The following is an 18,120-nucleotide window of genomic DNA, read 5'->3' on the forward strand; positions in this document are numbered from 1 at the left end:
ACATGTCCTCAGTTATTAAATGTCCAGTATAAAATATGTCCACAGTCATTAAATGGTCATTGTCTTAAATGTCCAATGCAAAAATGTTCATCTTCATTAATGTCCAGTACCAAACATGTCCTGAGTTATCAAATGTCGAGTATAAAATATGTCCACAGTCATTAAATGGTCATTGTCTTAAATGTCCACTGCAAAAATGTTCATCTTCATTAATGTTCAGTATCAAAAATGTCCTCAGTTATCAAATGTCGAATATAAAATATGTCCACAGTCATTAAATGGTCATTATTTTAAATGTTCACTGCAAAAATGTTCATCTTCATTAATGTTCACTGTCAAAAATGTCCTCAGTTATTAAATATCCAGTATAAAATATGCCCACAGTCATTAAATGGTCATTGTCTTAAATGTCCACTGCAAAAATGTTCATCTTCATTAATGTCCAGTATCAAACATGTCCTCAGTTATCAAATGTCCAGTATAATATATGTCCACAGTCATTAAATGGTCATTGTCTTAAATGTCAACTGCAAAAATGTTCATCTTCATTAATGTCCAGTATCAAACATGTCCTCAGTTTTCAAATTTCGAGTATAAAATATGTCCACAGTCATTAAATGGTCATTGTCTTAAATGTCCACTGCAAAAATGTTCATCTTCATTAATGTCCAGTATCAAACATGTCCTCAGTTATCAAATGTCGAGTATAAAATATGTCCACAATCATTAAATGGTCATTGTCTTAAATGTCCACTGCAAAAATGTTCATCTTCATTAATGTCCAGTATCAAACATGTCCTCAGTTATCAAATGTCGAGTATAAAATATGTCCACAGTCATTAAATGGTCATTGTCTTAAATGTCCACTGCAAAAATGTTCATCTTCATTAATGTCCAGTATCAAACATGTCCTCATTTATCAAATGTCGAGTATAAAATATGTCCACAGTCATTAAATGGTCATTGTCTTAAATGTCCACTGCAAAAATGTTCATCTTCATTAATGTCCAGTATCAAACATGTCCTCAGTTATCAAATGTCGAGTATAAATATGTCCACAGTCATTAAATGGTCATTGTCTTAAATGTCCACTGCAAAAATGTTCATCTTCATTAATGTCCAGTATCAAAAATTTCCTCAGTTATCAAATGTCCAGTATAAAATATGTCCACAGTTATTAAATGGTCATTGTCTTAAATGTCCACTGCAAAAATGTTCATCTTCATTAATGTCCAGTATCAAACATGTCCTCAGTTATCAAATGTCGAGTATAAAATATGTCCACAGTCATTAAATGGTCATTGTCTTAAATGTCCACTGCAAAAATGTTCATCTTCATTAATGTCCAGTATCAAACATGTCCTCAGTTATCAAATGTCGAGTATAAAATATGTCCACAGTCAATAAATGGTCATTGTCTTAAATGTCCACTGCAAAAATGTTCATCTTCATTAATGTCCAGTATCAAACATGTCCTCAGTTATCAAATGTCGAGTATAAAATATGTCCACAGTCATTAAATGGTCATTGTCTTAAATGTCCACTGCAAAAATGTTCATCTTTATTAATGTCCAGTATCAAACATGGCCTCAGTTATCAAATGTCGAGTATAAATATGTCCACAGTCATTAAATGGTCATTGTCTTAAATGTCCACTGCAAAAATGTTCATCTTCATTAATGTCCAGTATCAAACATGTCCTCAGTTATCAAATGTCGAGTATAAAATATGTCCACAGTCATTAAATGGTCATTGTCTTAAATGTCCACTGCAAAAATGTTCATCTTCATTAATGTCCAGTATCAAACATGTCCTCACTTATTAAATGTCCAGTATAAAATATGTCCACAGTCATTAAATGGTCATTGTCTTAAATGTCCACTGCAAAAATGTTCATCTTCATTAATGTCCAGTATCAAACATGTCCTCAGTTATCAAATGTCGAGTATAAAATATGTCCACAGTCATTAAATGGTCATTGTCTTAAATGTCCACTGCAAAAATGTTCATCTTTATTAATGTCTAGTATCAAGCATGTCCTCAGTTATTAAATGTCCAGTATAAAAATGTCCACAGTCATTAAAAGGCCATTATCAAACATTTTCGGAGTTATTACATGTACGGTATCATGAATGTCCAGAAGAATACTTATCAAATGTAAATTAATAATTTAACAATGAAATGTAACGTAAATTTACAATATCCTATAACTAATTTTATTTTTTACTAATTTTTTTCTGCACTTAGGTCAGCAAGTAGGTTCGTATGATATGAAAGTGCCCGCAAATATTGTTTCATATTATTCTTGTCCTTATATTGGTTGTATCGGACTACAATACCTTCAATTTGCTGTTTATTTGCAATATACTGTATTTATTGTTTAGGAAGTGTCTTCCATTTTATGTGACCATATTGAATTTGGATTTTGGTATTCTCTGTCTCAATCTGTTCTTGTATTACGTTTTCTATAAATTTCCAAATACTTACTTGGTGTCCAGCAACCATTTTTGAAATTTAGAATGGAGACCTTCCACTACATTATTGATTCTATGACCACCTTGCAACGTTATTTCCTAGGAATTCCACATAGAAGGAGGGAATCTTGACGGTGTAGCTCTTCAAAAAGAATGTTACGTGCTTGGACAATGCCCTAAAGGCGAGCTGCTGATCAATGCTAGACATCATCGTGTACGACATTCTTTGGCGACATCATTAAAAACTTTAAATTGGGAGATTCATGAGGAAGTACATTCTGTATCATCAGATGGTTCTTTTAGACGGGCAGACATTATTGCTATTAACGGACGCTTAAAACGGGCTCTTGTTTTTTTTATTGGGTTATTTTACGACGCTGTATCAACATCTAGGTTATTTAGCGTCTGAATGAAGTGAAGGTGATAATGTCGGTGAAATGAGTCCGGGGTCCAGCACCGAAAGTTACCCAGCATTTGCTCGTATTGGGTTGAGGGAAAACCCCGGTGAAAACCTCAACCAGGTAACTTGCCCCGACTACTATCCGTTTCGAAAGGAACCTAAATCCGGCCACCAAAGTTGATATTGAGAAGAAGTCTATATATGAACCTTGTCTGCCTTATCTTTCTCCCTCTTAAACAATGGTCTATCATTGGTTTGCTGTTTGGCAGTAGAGATTCAATTTCCAAATTCACATGGAATTATCTTAAGGAACTTCACATTCCTTTTGATTATGTAATGTCTATTCTTATAAATATTATCAAGGATTCTCTTCAAATATTACATCATCTCTATTTAAATTAATTCACTTATATTTGCCTTCAACAACTAACCTTCTTTTTTCTTTAATGTATCGCATCACATTATATTGTACATGTTGATTGTATTCAGGACCCTTGTGGTCACTCAAATTCTTTGAGCTGATGTCTTTAATGAATAAATAAAAATCGTTCGTATACATACCATATATTGCACATTTCTGTATATTGAACATTTTGATTTGTGGATATTTGTATATAGTGAACATTTTGACTTCTGAACATTTCTATACAGGGTGTCCCGCAGAGGGATGTTCATAGCTTACTTACGTGTTCCTGGGATTAATTTGAGAGAAAAAGTTCTAATCGACATGGGTCCGAATTGTAACGGTATCTGCAGAAAATACAATTCTAAATTAATAATTGTACTTGTGATTTACTTAAAACAGTATGCAACCTCGTCGTAAAGATGTAGTTCACTTAATTCTGAACAGAATGCTCTCAGCTACATTTACGTAATTGTTGAGTTTCCAAAAACTTTAATAGCTCAACATTATCTGCATTTCCTGCAGGCAGAGTTAGCATTGCTGTTGGAGGACGTTTCTATTCTTATCATAGAAGCCATGCGGCTGCAGCAAACTCTGGCAGCTGTATGACTGCATTTTCAAATCAACATTTTCCACATTGTTGGATCGGCCGAGGAGGTCCAGTGACTTGGCCACCAAGATCACCAGATCTGTCTCCATTAGATTACTTTCTTTGGAAGTACATGAAATCAGTTGTGTATGTTGGTCAGTCGAACACAAGTATCGAATTTATCGGGAAAATAATGAAGTGCTGTGAAAACTTGAGAAATTATGGCTGTGTTATAATGAGGGCGATAAACTCTCTTGCAGACAGAGCACAAAGATGCCTCGACAACTATGGTGGTCATTTAGAACCTCAAATGTGGCAATTCAGAATGTGCATTCATTAAAACAAAATTGTAAGTCAATCACGAGTAATAAAATTATTAATTTAGGATTGTGTTTTCTGTAGATACCGTTGCAATTCGGACCCATGTTTATTAGAACTTTTTCACTCAAAATAATTTCAGGAACATGTAGGTAAGCTACGGACATTTCGCTGCGGGACATTCTGTATATTGACCATTTTGATTTCTGCACATTGTATTTTGATTAGTGCCCTTATATGATTGGACATTTTGGTTGTGTATATTTTTGTAGTCGACTTTCTGTATATTGGACTTTGTATTGTGGACGAATTGACCTGGAATGAAATAAAAATATTGAAAGAAGGAGATAGGATTAGGAGAGGAGAGGAGAGGAGAGGAGAGGAGAGGAGAGGAGAGGAGAGGAGAGGAGAGGAGAGGAGAGGAGAGGAGAGGAGAGTAAGAATAAAAAACAAAGGGAGAAAGAGAGAAGAAACATGAAGAAAAATGAAGAAGAAAGGAGAGAAGATAGATAGATAGATAGATAGATAGATAGATAGATAGATAGATAGATAGATAGATAGATAGATAGATAGATAGATAGATAGATAGATAGATAGATAGCTAGATGGATGGATGGATGGATGGATGGATGGATGGATGGATGGATGGATGGATAGATAGATAGATAGATAGATAGATAGATAGATAGATAGATAGATAGATAGATAGATAGATAGATAGATAGATAGATAGATAGATAGATAGATAGATAGATAGATAGATAGATAGATAGATAGATAGATAGATAGATAGATAGATAGATAGATAGATAGATAGATAGATAGATAGATAGATAGATAGATAGATAGATAGATAGATAGATAGATAGATAGATAGATAGATAGATAGATAGATAGATAGATAGATAGATAGATAGATAGATAGATAGATAGATAGATAGATAGATAGATAGATAGATAGATAGATAGATAGATAGATAGATAGATAGATAGATAGATAGATAGATAGATAGATAGATAGATAGATAGATAGATAGATAGATAGATAGATAGATAGATAGATAGATAGATAGATAGATAGATAGATAGATCGGTGGGTGGGTGGGTGGATGGATGGATGGATAGAGAAAGTAAATAATAATAGTAAGAAAAAGTAAGAAGAGAAAGAAAGAAGAGAATGATAGAAGAAAAAGTTAGAAAATAAAAATTGAAAGTAGACAGGAATAAAATATAGAAAAGGAAAGGATCAATGTAGAAAATTAATGAGTAAGTGACCGAAAAAAATTAATGAAGCTATGTTAGGCATCCAGCTGCAGGTTAACCCAGAATAGAATGTCGAAAAAAAGAATGTAACAAAGATGAAAAAAGAAAAAATGGAAAATGTACCTTACTTTCTTTATCCTGTGGAACAGAATCTTCATAAGTCCATCCTTTCAGCACAACAAGTTCTTTAGGAAAGTAATCTTCAGAATGTGTTTGCACCGTGTTATTGTTTGCAGGATCAAGGAACGTGTCCAGGAGCTCCTCCCCTGGTATCAGACTTGGTTTCTTCTCGATATCTTTAAAAATGAGATATTCTTTTAATTGTATACTAAGATATTACGTGCCAGATATGTGTTAGCTTTCGCTTGAATGTTGATAATTATTGTATTCATACATCCGTGCATTCATATACTAATCTATATTCCCACTTACTTTTTTAACCATCCGCTCATACTGTATAACTATCCAGACATTCATCTTTCAACCCATTTATCCACCGTGCATTTCTTAAATAATTAATTTATCCGTCTATTCATTTTTATATTATTTTCGTTAATTCATTTGTCCTTTCGTTCATTTTTCATAAGTCCTTTTCTACATTCATTTGTTCGTTTACTTATTAATTTTCACAATCGAAAAAAGTTGTTAAATTACTTCATTCAATCTAATTAATTAATTAATCAATTAATTCAATCATACATTCTTTCATTTATTTTTATCCAGGTTCCTTCTTCTATTAATTCGATATATCATAAATTTATATTTATACATAAATTCTTCATTAATTAATTCATCCATTCATCTATCCAACCATCCATCCATTTAATAATAATAATAATAATAATAATAATAATAATAATGATTTATTTAACCTGGCAGAGTTAAGGCCATACGGCCTTCTCTAACACTCAACCAGGAGTAAAGACTGCGTTACAAAAACACTACAAATTAACAAATTACACTACAATTTTACACACAAAACTGAATAAGATAATAATAATAATAAAAAATAAACAACAAATAAGAAGAAATCAGACATAATATATAACATACAGAAAGAAAGAAAAAAGCATAATAATATGTGAACAGCAGGTCAAAATAAATGAGGCATACAAAAAGAGACAATTATTCATAATAATAATAATAATAATAATAATAATAATAATAATAATAATAATAATAAAGAGGAATAGTAATAATGATAATAATAATAATAATAATAATAATAATACTAATAGTAGTAATAAAATAGTGCAGTACAAAGTATACAGTGAATACAATATTTCTAAGTACACACAATAAGGAAAATTAAGATTATATATAGCTCAACTTATCACATTAGAGATATAACATTATCGGAAAATATGAAAACAAAAATATAAAATAAGTTGAATATCATTAGAACATAAAAAAAATGTGAATACGTGGAAACATGCAATACAACACTTGTCATAATAGTAAGTTAGTTTGGCAACTCGTCATAAGATAATTTTCTAACTTGGATTTGAAAGAATTCAATGTTCGGCAGCCCTTGACTTCAGGCGGCAGAGAGTTCCAGTGACGAGAGGTAGCAACAGTGAAGGATGAGGAATACAGAGACGATGCGTGAAGTGGAATTTCTAGCGTGTTATCGCGTTGTGCTCGAGTATTAATATTATGATGGCTAGAGAGAGTATGAAATCGAGCGAATAAATAATAGGGGGATGAAGAGTGCATAATTCGATATAAGAGAGAAAGTGAGTGCAGATTTCTCCTCTCATGTAACCTAAGCCATGATAATTATTCATTTATTAAACGGGAAGGTCATATATTTGTCGATTAGTCATTATGATATGATATATTAATAATCTATCATAGCCTATATCTGTAAGACAGACCTGTTACAATTCTATATTATCTCAGATCTGCCTTACTTTACAATTTTAATCACCTGTGCCAAGTCTCACAATTAAAAAAATAAACAAAAACAAAACAAAAAAACACACACACATACACACTTCAATATCAATTTAATACATCATTACTTGTAACTTTCTCTTCCCATTTCATCTTCACTATCATTAAAAATTTGCCCAATTTATTTAAGTCTCTTATGTTAGTTACATTACATATTTTCTTATATGCTACATATCTATTCATATTCAAAAATTTATTATTTATCCACTTTTCCCTTGTATTGTCTGTTACTTGACATTCTAAATAAGTCATTTATTATTTCATTTAATCATTATTACATTAATTAATTATTGTACACATGCATGCATAATTAATTAATTAATTCGCTCATAAATTCTTTAGTTCGATAATTAGTATGTTTATGCTCGACCACGCCGAAATGTAGTAATTATACACCTGATAGTAGCCCTTTAATGCATCTCATTAAAGTACACCTTTTCATTATAGTTCAGTTGTTCAGCCAATGAGAAATCATCATTGTAGCATTATAAACGCGCAAGTATCGATTATTCTCGGATATGCAATCGAAAGGCAACTAGCGAAACGTCACGGAGGTTGGAAATCCAATACTGTCGCAAAATGTTATGTTCTGCTACTATAATAATTAGCGTTAATTGTAAATAATATTCAGATAAATTCAATTTGTCATCTCGTTTTTCAGTTCTAAATCAATTTCCAGGTTATATCAAGATTAATGTTCATGTTATTCTCTAGATTATATCAAGGTCAATGACATTCGTCCCTCGGAAAAAATCAATACTTTCGCGTCTGCGCACATCTCACAATTTAGAAGGTCAGTTCCGCTCCTCACTTAGATAACCATAACATGAAAACTTATGAATAATTTCAAGTTAGAAATATGGTCGAGCATAAAAAGTCGTATGAAACTTGCCTATAATGGTAATTAAGACGCTCGTATGAAAATTCATAAACAAACATACTCGCGTCTTAATTACTACCATTATAGGCTCGTTGCATAATGTACTATTATCTATTCGCCATTCATTAGTTTATTTAATCATTCTTACATTAGTTAGTTTTTTCGCTTGTACACACATACTTTTATTCAGAAATTAATAAATTTATTCATTTTCGATTGATTCATTAATTCGGTAGTTGTAGGCTATAGTTGTCTGTTCGCCATTCATTAATTCATTTAATAATTCTTACATTAATTATTTTATTTTCACATACTTACTTTTATTCAGTAATTAATTAATTATTGTCACTCACTCACTTACTCACTCACTCACTCACTCACTCACTCACTCACTCACTCACTCACTCACTCACTCACTCACTCACTCACTCACTCACTCACTCACTCACTCACTCACTCACTCACTCGGTATTTCGTACATTTATCCTGTCCATTCATAATTCATTAAACATTCTTACTAACTTACTCACATATAAATGGCCATTACGTCACCAGAATAGTAAACAAGACTGCATCACGAGATATGGACTGACTAACGTCTGGACCACAGACGGCATTATTTTTGTTAAAATTGGGAATGTAAAACACAAAATTTTAAAAGCTTCTGATCTGCCGTAGTTAATATGCAAGCACTAGGTCATAATATCATACACTACCACATTTTCTTAGTTAGTAATTCAATTTTTAGTGGTAGGCTTGTAATATTCACTATTACTGTTATCATATCAATATTATTATTAATCTGTCATTATTGCATTACTATTAGTTTATACTAATTTAGTTTCTGTAAGTTGTCAGTATCGACTGCTTCGAGGTGAATGACTTGCTGTCTGCAGCCCCTCACACAAACGACTTTCACTTTTCTGAATTCCCTTCCACAGCCTCACCCCCACCCACCCCAGCCACCCCTAACCCACTACCTGCTCTTTCGACCAGTGCCCTGTTAAAATCGTCTTTCAGCTCGCATCCTAACACTTTAAAAGTAGCCCACATAAATTCTCAAAGCCTTCTCTGTCATTTCAATGAAGTTCAATCTATTTTCTCTCCTTTGTCTCTTCACGCTATTCTTATCTCTGAAACGTGGTTGAAGCCTTCCCTATCATCTTCTCTAGTAAGTTTAGATAATTACACCCTCTGTAGAAATGACCGAATCGGTAAACGCGGAGGTGGTGTTGCGATGTATGTGCGATCGGACTTACCGTTTAAAATTGTCTACCAGTCTTCGAATGAAGTCTTAGAACATCCTGAATATCTATTCATCGAAGTCGGTGCAAGCAACAAAAAGTGCCTCCTTGGAGTTGTATACAAACCCCCTAAATCAGGATTCTTAAGTGACCTTGAAACACCTTTGCTTAATCTTGTGCCTCACTATGACCATACTGTTATTTTAGGCGATTTCAATACAAACTTATTAAATTCAAGTAATTACGCTACAGTTCAACTTAAGAACATGTTTGAGTCTTACAATATATCCATCCTTCCTTCCGCAGCTACCCACCATACCCAGGAATCGGAGACACTTCTTGACATTATTGCCACGACTAATCCTCAGCTAGTATTAACGAATGGACAACTACCAGCGCCGGGTATCTCAGCACACGACATAATCTTTTTAGAATATTCCTTGTATTGTCCAAAATATAAACCTCGCATCACATCATACCGGGACTTAAAGCATATTGAGCATGAGGAATTAATCAATGACGCACTTAGCCTGCCTTGGACTGAAGTGTGGAATTTACCAGACATTGACGACAAAATCGAAAAATTTAACGACCTAGTAATTCAGTTATACGATAAACACGCACCTTTGAAAACCAGACGAGTTGGTAGACACCCTGCGCCTTGGATGTGCGATGCCATAAAATTACTCATGACAGACAGAGACACTGCTTATCGTAAATACAGACGGAGCAAGGACGAATTAGATTTTAATACTTACAAAGTTTTAAGAAATAAATGTAATCAAGCAGTAAGAAATGCTAAATTACGCCATGCACATTCCCTTATTCTACCTTCGGTCAGTGCGAAAGAATTGTGGCGTAACCTTAATAACCTGGGTCTAACAAAAGCAAAGCCTCGGGTAGATAACATCAACTTGTCACTCAATAGTCTAAATGAACATTTTTGTCACTGCTCCACCTGAACCATTACATAAGCAAGAGACTCTTGAATTTCTCAGATCTTACCCCCAACCTGTGTGGGATAAATTCTTCTTTAAATACATTAACCCGACTGACGTAATGAAGACGCTGCGACGTATGAAATCTAAAGCCCAAGGTATAGACAATATAAATATCACTCTCCTGTATAAAATAATAGATGTGATCCTGCCGACCATCACACATATATTCAATGCATCTATTATGACTGGGTCCTACCCCTCACTCTGGAAAATGGCATTAGTGAAACCTTTACCTAAATCTAACACACCTTCTACAGTAAACCAATACAGACCGATATCAATTCTTCCCACTCTTTCAAAAGCATTAGAACATATTGTACATGGACAACTTATGAACTATCTCGACGAACACAAACTCCTTGATGACTATCAATCGGGTTTTAGACATGGACACAGCACTTCTACAGCCCTACTTAAAGTGACTGAGGACATCCGTGAAGCTATGGATAGGGGTGAAGTAACGGCACTAACTCTTCTCGATTTCAGCAATGCCTTTGGTTCTGTTGATATCGACTTGCTTCTTGCAAAGATGAAGGCTTTGCACCTGTCAGACAATACCTTGAGCTGGATGGACTCCTACCTACGTGACCGCCAACAGTGTGTTTCACTTGATAATCAATTCTCCCAATGGAGATGCACAAAGGCGGGAGTGCCGCAGGGCTCCGTATTAGGTCCACTACTTTTCTCTATCTACATTAATGACGTATCAAAGAACTTACAGTATTGCCGATATCACCTCTATGCCGACGACCTACAACTTTACATACATTCCAGACCCAATACGATCAATGAATCGATTGACAAGTTAAATTGTGACCTAGCCACTGTCTCCACTTGGGCGGCCAATTTCGGACTCGCACTTAATCCAAGTAAGACTCAAGCCATAATTATTGGACATAAGCGTTTAGTTAACTCCCTTAATAACAGTAATCTTTCAGTTGTTACTCTTAACAACACGCTAATCCCTTATTCATCTGTCGTAAAAAATCTTGGCTTCTTTTTTGATAATAATCTAAGTTGGAATTTTCAAGTTAAAGAAACGATAAAAAAAATCTGTTCCTCCATTCACTGTTTGAGTCGCTTGAGAAACTTCTTGCCCCAGCAACTAAAACTTACCCTAGTGCAAACCCTAGTAACGCCGCACTTCGATTATTGTGACGTTTTGTTAAGTGACCTAAGTTCTGAATTGTCAGTCAAGTTACAGCGAGCTCAGAATATGTGCGTCAGATACGTGTGCAACATCCGACGGTATGATCACATATCACCGTCCTTCGCAAGTCTCTCGTGGCTCCGACTTAAAGAACGTAGAACTTTACACTCTTTGTCTTTACTCTTTCGAATTCTGCACACTTCAACACCAAATTACCTTTCGTCTCGTTTCTCTTATCTATACTCTAACCACGATGTAAATACCAGATCACTTATCTGTGGCACGCTAAGTATACCTCTTCATAGAACATCTTGTTATTCATCATCTTTTACAATATCCACCTCGCGTCAATGGAATTCCTTGTCACAAAGTATTAGGGGCTGCAAGACAATAAACACCTTTAAGAACAGCTTAAAAGATAACCTTATTAGCATTTCACTCCAATCATACTGATTTAAACTATCACTGACTACATTGTTACTTTTTTCTTTAGACATCATCCTGATTGTGCTGTATTTTAATTGTCTCGTAATAATCTCTTTCTATTATCTAATATTATTTGAAATATATTAACATTCTATGTATTTTAGTTTAATTCTGCTACACAGTTTATTTCAGTGTTTAATTAATAGTTCATAGTATTTTGTTGTTTAATTTGTAAATAACTTTTGTATACATGTAACTCTCATCTCAATCAAATTGTTGGATTCTTTGTAAGTTCATGCATATGTATATACACTTTTTGCTGATTGAGTGGAAGAGAAGGCCTTACGGCCTTAACTCTGCCAGCTAAAATAAATCATTATTATTATTATATTATTATTAAACAACATATTGCACAAAAACAGCTTAGTAATCGACGACAGCGTCACATACTCAGAAGCTATAGAGCAAAGTATCGGGGTGTTGCAAGGCGACCCACTAAGCCCCACGTTATTCAATGTAGCAACAGCTGATATTGTGAACAGTGTCAAGCTAGATGGAGTCAGCATGTATATATATGCCGACGACATGGCCCTAGCGTCCACATCACGGCAAAAGCTTCAGTCCTCGCTAGACCAATTATCAATATGGGCCCGAGAGAACGAATTAGCCATCAATGTAGACAAAACCGTATCCATGATCTTCCGCCGAGGAGGAAGAATAGCAGCTGAAGATACATTCCGTCTGGAGCACAGGGAGCTACAAAATGTAACCCAATTCAAGTACTTAGGAATCACCCTCCAGACGCATGGGGATACGTATACACAACATGTAAATGAAAGAACCATACATGCTATAAAAGCAATGCATGAAGTACAGCATGTAAGCAAATTATCGCCAGAGACAGCCATGACATTATTCAAAGTCAAAATCAGCCCTATATTGCAATATGGTCTGAACATCATATGGGAGAACCTTACAAAGAGCAATTTAAAACGCATAGAACGAGTGAAGGCAACATTTATTAAAAGAGCCCTATCCATATCAAAATATGCTCCATCACGACTATGCTACGAAATGTCAAGGGAACCCTTCTATATCGAAGATTTGAGACACCAACTACTGCTCCCGTCCACTGCCCAGTACGAGAATCTCCTACAGGAACTCCGAACGAAGAGGTCACAAATATGGAGCGACTTCTATACAGCAGAGGCCATGCTGTCCGACGAGTGGAAGAGACCGTACTACGAACTCAGACACACCATCACACGCTTCGCAGTGCACGGTTTTCATTTCAAGATCTGCAAAACGACAGGCTACCATGAGCCCAGTGCAGAGTGCGTGTGTAAATTGTGCGAAGGTGCCTGTGAAAGATACCACGCCCTCTCATGCAGACTAAGAATCGAATCACTAACGAGTTTCTGTAGTGAATAAGCATCCATGGAACGAACACACAAAATATGCATATTTTGCGCTTTTCTACCTATTATTATTATTATTATTATATAAATGGCTTTTAAAGAACCCGGACGTTCGTTGCCTCCTCCACATAAGCCCGCATTCGTTCCCATCCAGTCCTTAACATCATATCCCATCTCCTTCAAATCCGTTTTAATATTATCTTCCCATCTACGTCTCGGCCTCTCCAAAGGTTTCTTTTCCCCCTCGAATCTTCCAAGTAATACTGTAATATACATTTCTAGATTCACCCATACGTGCTACATGCACTGCCCATTCAAACCTCTGGATTTAATATCCCTAATTAAATCGTTTACCTCTAATTCTGATTCTGGCTGATATGTACAGCTATTATCAGGCAGTACATCTCGCTTGACGATATGTGTCAGAGGAAGAACAATAATTGTTTGTATGCATCTGAAGCCTGATTAGTGGAATATATAGCTAATCGGCGATGTATGCATTGAAGGGGGAAAGGAACTGGCCACCCTACCCCATTATTTCTTGACTTAGTTACCTCATGAATGATGCCTTATTGGTGTTACTTATGAGGTTCAAACCTGTCTTCGGACAGTTGACTAAACAGAAACAATTAAATCATTCTTATAACCCATTAATTTAATTCTTTCATTTATACACACATACATTTATTTATTTATTTATTTATTTATATCGTAAATTAATTAATTCATACATACATACATTCATTCATTCATTCATTCATTCATTCATTCATTCATTCATTCATTCATTCATTCATTTATTAACCCGGTAGTTAGTACTTTTATATATATGTCAAACCATGAATTCATTTAATAATTCTTGCATTATTTCTTTCATATGTACATGCATGTTTTTATTCAATAATCTATTCATTCATGTATTCGTTCATTTATTAAATCGGTAGTTCCTATATTTATTCCTTCGTCATTCATTACTTCATTTAATCATTCCTATACAAATCATTATTTTATTTGTACACGCATAGAATAGGCTAATTTTATTCAGTATTGCTTACTTATTTATTAATTAACTCTTTAGTTGGCACATTCATCTATTCGTCAATCATTAATTTACTTGATCACTAACTCAGTTGTACATACACGCTTTCATTCAGTAATTAAATAATTAATTCAGCAGTTCGTCCATTTGTCATTTATTCATTTAATATTTCATACATTAATCAATTCTTTTCTTTGTAAATGCATGCTGTTACTTAATAATTAGTTAATTAATTAATTTATCCATCACTCACTCATTAGTTCACACATTTGTCCACTCGTCAATCATTAGTTCATTAAATAGTTTATGCTCGACCATGCCGAATGTGTAGTAATTATACACCTAGTAGCAGTCCTTTAATGCATTCATTAAATATTATGTCATAATATTAATACTCGATCACAACGCGATAACACGCTAGAAATTCCACTTCACACATCATCTCTGTATTCCTCATCTTTCACTGTTGCTACCTCTCGTCACTGGAACTCTCTGCCGCCTGAAGTCAAAGGCTGCCGAACATTGAAATCTTTCAAATCCTAGTTAGAAAATTATCTTATGACGAGTTGCCAAACTAACTTACTATTATGACAAGTGTTGTATTGCATGTTTCCACGTATTCACATTTTTTTATGTTCTAGTGATATTTAACTTATTTTATATTTTTGTTTTCATATTTTCCGATAATGGTATATCTCTAATGTGATAAGTTGAGCTATATATAAACATAATTTTCCTTACTGTGTATACTTAAAAATATTGTATTCATTGTATGCTTTGTACTGCACTATTGTATTACTACTATTAGTATTATTATTACTATTAGGCCTGTTATTATTATTTTATTTGTTATTATTATTATTATTATTATTATTATTAATATTATTATAATCATTATTATTATCATTACAATTTTTATTTATTATTATTATTATTATTATTATTATTATTATTATTATTATTATTATCAATAATTGTCTTATTTTTTATACTTTGTAGGCCTCATTTATTTTTGACCTGCTGTTCACATTTTATTATGCTTTTTTCTTTCTTTCTGTATGTTATATATTATGTCTGATTTCTTCTTACTTGTTGTTTACATTTTATTATTATTATCTTATTCAGTTTTGTGTGTACTTTGTTAATTTGTAGTGTTTCTATAACGCAGTTTTTACTCCTGGTTGAGTGTTAGAGAAGGCCGTATGGCCTTAACTCTGCCAGGTTAAATAAATCATTATTATTATTATTATTATTATTATTATTATTATTATTATTATTATTATTATTAAAGTACACCTACTCATTAAAGTTCAGGTTTTCGATTATTCTCGGATATGCAATCGAAAGAAAACAAGGGAAACGTCACGGAGGCTGGAAATCCAATACTGTCGCAGAAGGTTATGTTCTGTTACTATAATAATTAGCGTTAATTGTAAATAATATTGAAATAAATTCAATTTGTCATCTCGTTTTTCAATTCTAAATCAATTTCCAGGTTATATCAAAATTAGTTTATGTTATTCTCTAAATTATATCAAGGTCAATGACATTATTGTTCCTCGGAAAAAATCAATACTTTCGCGTCTGCGCACATCTCACAATTTACGAGCTATGCACAAGGTCACTTCCGCTCTTCAGTCAGATGCGAATAAAATGAATACTTCTGAATAATTTCAAGTTATAAATATGGTCGAGCATAAAAAGTCGTATGAAACTTGCCTATAATGGTAATTAAGACGCTCGTATGAAAATTATGAAACTCGCTTGCGCTCGTTTCATAAACAAACACACTCGCGTCTAAATTACTATCATTATAGGCTCGTTGCATAATGTACTATTTTGCATTACTGACAGTTAATTATTTCATTTTACACACATACTTCCATTCATTCATTAACGTTTTATTTCGTACATTTCTCCATTCGTCATTTATTATTTCATTTAATCATTCTTACATCAATTAATTATTTCATATGTCCATGCATTCTTTTATTCAGTGTATAATTAAGTAATTAATTCATTCATTAATATTATAATTTTCGTCTACACATACAGAGATACACCAGCTCATCCAACAGCTTGTCCATTCATTCGTTCGTGAACCCAGCCATCCATCCGCCCACCCGCTTTGTCAAGTACCGGTAAATCATTCACGGATCCACTCGAGACTCGGACCTGAACCCACCTTGAGCAGAGTGGCTGAGCTGCCCCGCCATATGACAGGCGACGAACACGAGACCCCAGACGCGCGCTCCTGACATGTCTCACGGCTGCAGACTACGCCGGCGTTACGGAGATAAACGCTTATAAGATCCAAGAGATAATTGAGAAGAAAGAGGCGGTCCTCCCAGTATTAACATTATAATGATTACAAGGCTAGGCTGTGGCCCTCGCAGCGGTTCCTCTTCCTCTCTGCAAGGCGCTGCCAACCATTGTTCCGCATGGAAATGTATCAGCCCGTATCTGGAAATTAAAATTGTGAACCTGGCCTCAATTCGCGTAATACTCCCAAATCGTTATTTATAGCCGGATTTTCGGACGAATTCATATGCCGGTACAGTTGAATCCCCATTGTGTGTACTTTCTCTGTATTTCTGTTTGTAGAATAATATAAGGTAGGCTCTCTTATCTCTTACTATGTATTGTGGATCCCTAAGATTGTACCACTATCCAGCTAAATTAAAGCAGACGCTTGTACAGACTCTTATTATGCCTCATTTCGATTATTGTGACGCTTTATTCAGTGATCTCAGGGTGGATTTATCCCAGAAACTGCAACGTGTTCATAATGCGTGTGTTCGTTTCATTTGTAATGTCCGCTACTACGATCACATTTCGCCTTCTTTCGATAAATTATTGTGGCTCAGGTTAAACGAGAGGAGAAAGTTACATTCCCTTTCTCTCTTATACCGAATTTTGCACACCTCTGCTCCCTCTTACTTAATCTGTCCGATTCCACAGTCTTTCTCAGTATCATAACTTAAATACTCGGTCACAATACGATAACACGCTAGAAATACCACTCCACACATCATCTCTTTATTCTTCATCTTTCACTGTTGCTACTTCTCGTCACTGGAATTCTCTGCCGCCTGAAGTCAAGGGCTGCCGAACTTTAATTTTCTTTAAATGTAAATTAAAAAAATATCTTATGATGAGTTGCCAGACCTAACGCGTTGCAAATATTTAATGGAATGTGTTCCAATGTATTTATTTTTATTTTTTTTTTGTTTCTTAATTTTATTATCTAAATCGTGTTTATTTATCACTTAACGCCAATATGTATCCCACTGTGTTTTTTTTATTATTAATCTATTTTTGTTGTGTACATTTTATTCAATTGTCGGTTTCTGGTTTAATTATGTAAATCCTACTTAATTGTAATCTAATACTAATATGTACAGTATACTAATGTGTTTATTTTTATTTTTACTGTGTACATTATTTTTATTGAATTATCGGCTTCTGTTTTTATGTGATTCGTATTTAATTCTAACAACATTAATATGTATTCCATTATGTTTATTTTTATTTTATGAGGTAAATTTTTATGTAACTA

The 18,120-nt window shown here is 34.0% G+C and overlaps 1 protein-coding gene across 2 annotated transcripts in view; it reads right to left on the reverse strand.

Moving 5' to 3' along the window:
* The window catches only part of LOC138700365 (uncharacterized), a 39,511-nt gene extending 22,678 nt beyond the window's left edge, over positions 1 to 16,833 (reverse strand). The window contains exons 1-2 of one of the 2 annotated variants that reach the window (XM_069826949.1): positions 16,747 to 16,833; positions 5,571 to 5,743 (exon numbers count right to left, since the gene is read on the reverse strand). In XM_069826949.1, the coding sequence (XP_069683050.1) occupies positions 5,571 to 5,743; positions 16,747 to 16,822 (249 nt within the window). In that variant the 5' untranslated portion in view covers positions 16,823 to 16,833. Of the gene's footprint in view, positions 1 to 5,570; positions 5,744 to 16,746 lie in introns of those variants that run through there. The other variant, XM_069826950.1, reaches the window with a different exon arrangement.
* Between the last annotated feature and the right edge of the window lie 1,287 nt (positions 16,834 to 18,120).

The sequence above is a fragment of the Periplaneta americana genome, chromosome 5, assembly GCF_040183065.1.
Source record: "Periplaneta americana isolate PAMFEO1 chromosome 5, P.americana_PAMFEO1_priV1, whole genome shotgun sequence".
Lineage (NCBI taxonomy): Eukaryota > Metazoa > Arthropoda > Insecta > Blattodea > Blattidae > Periplaneta > Periplaneta americana.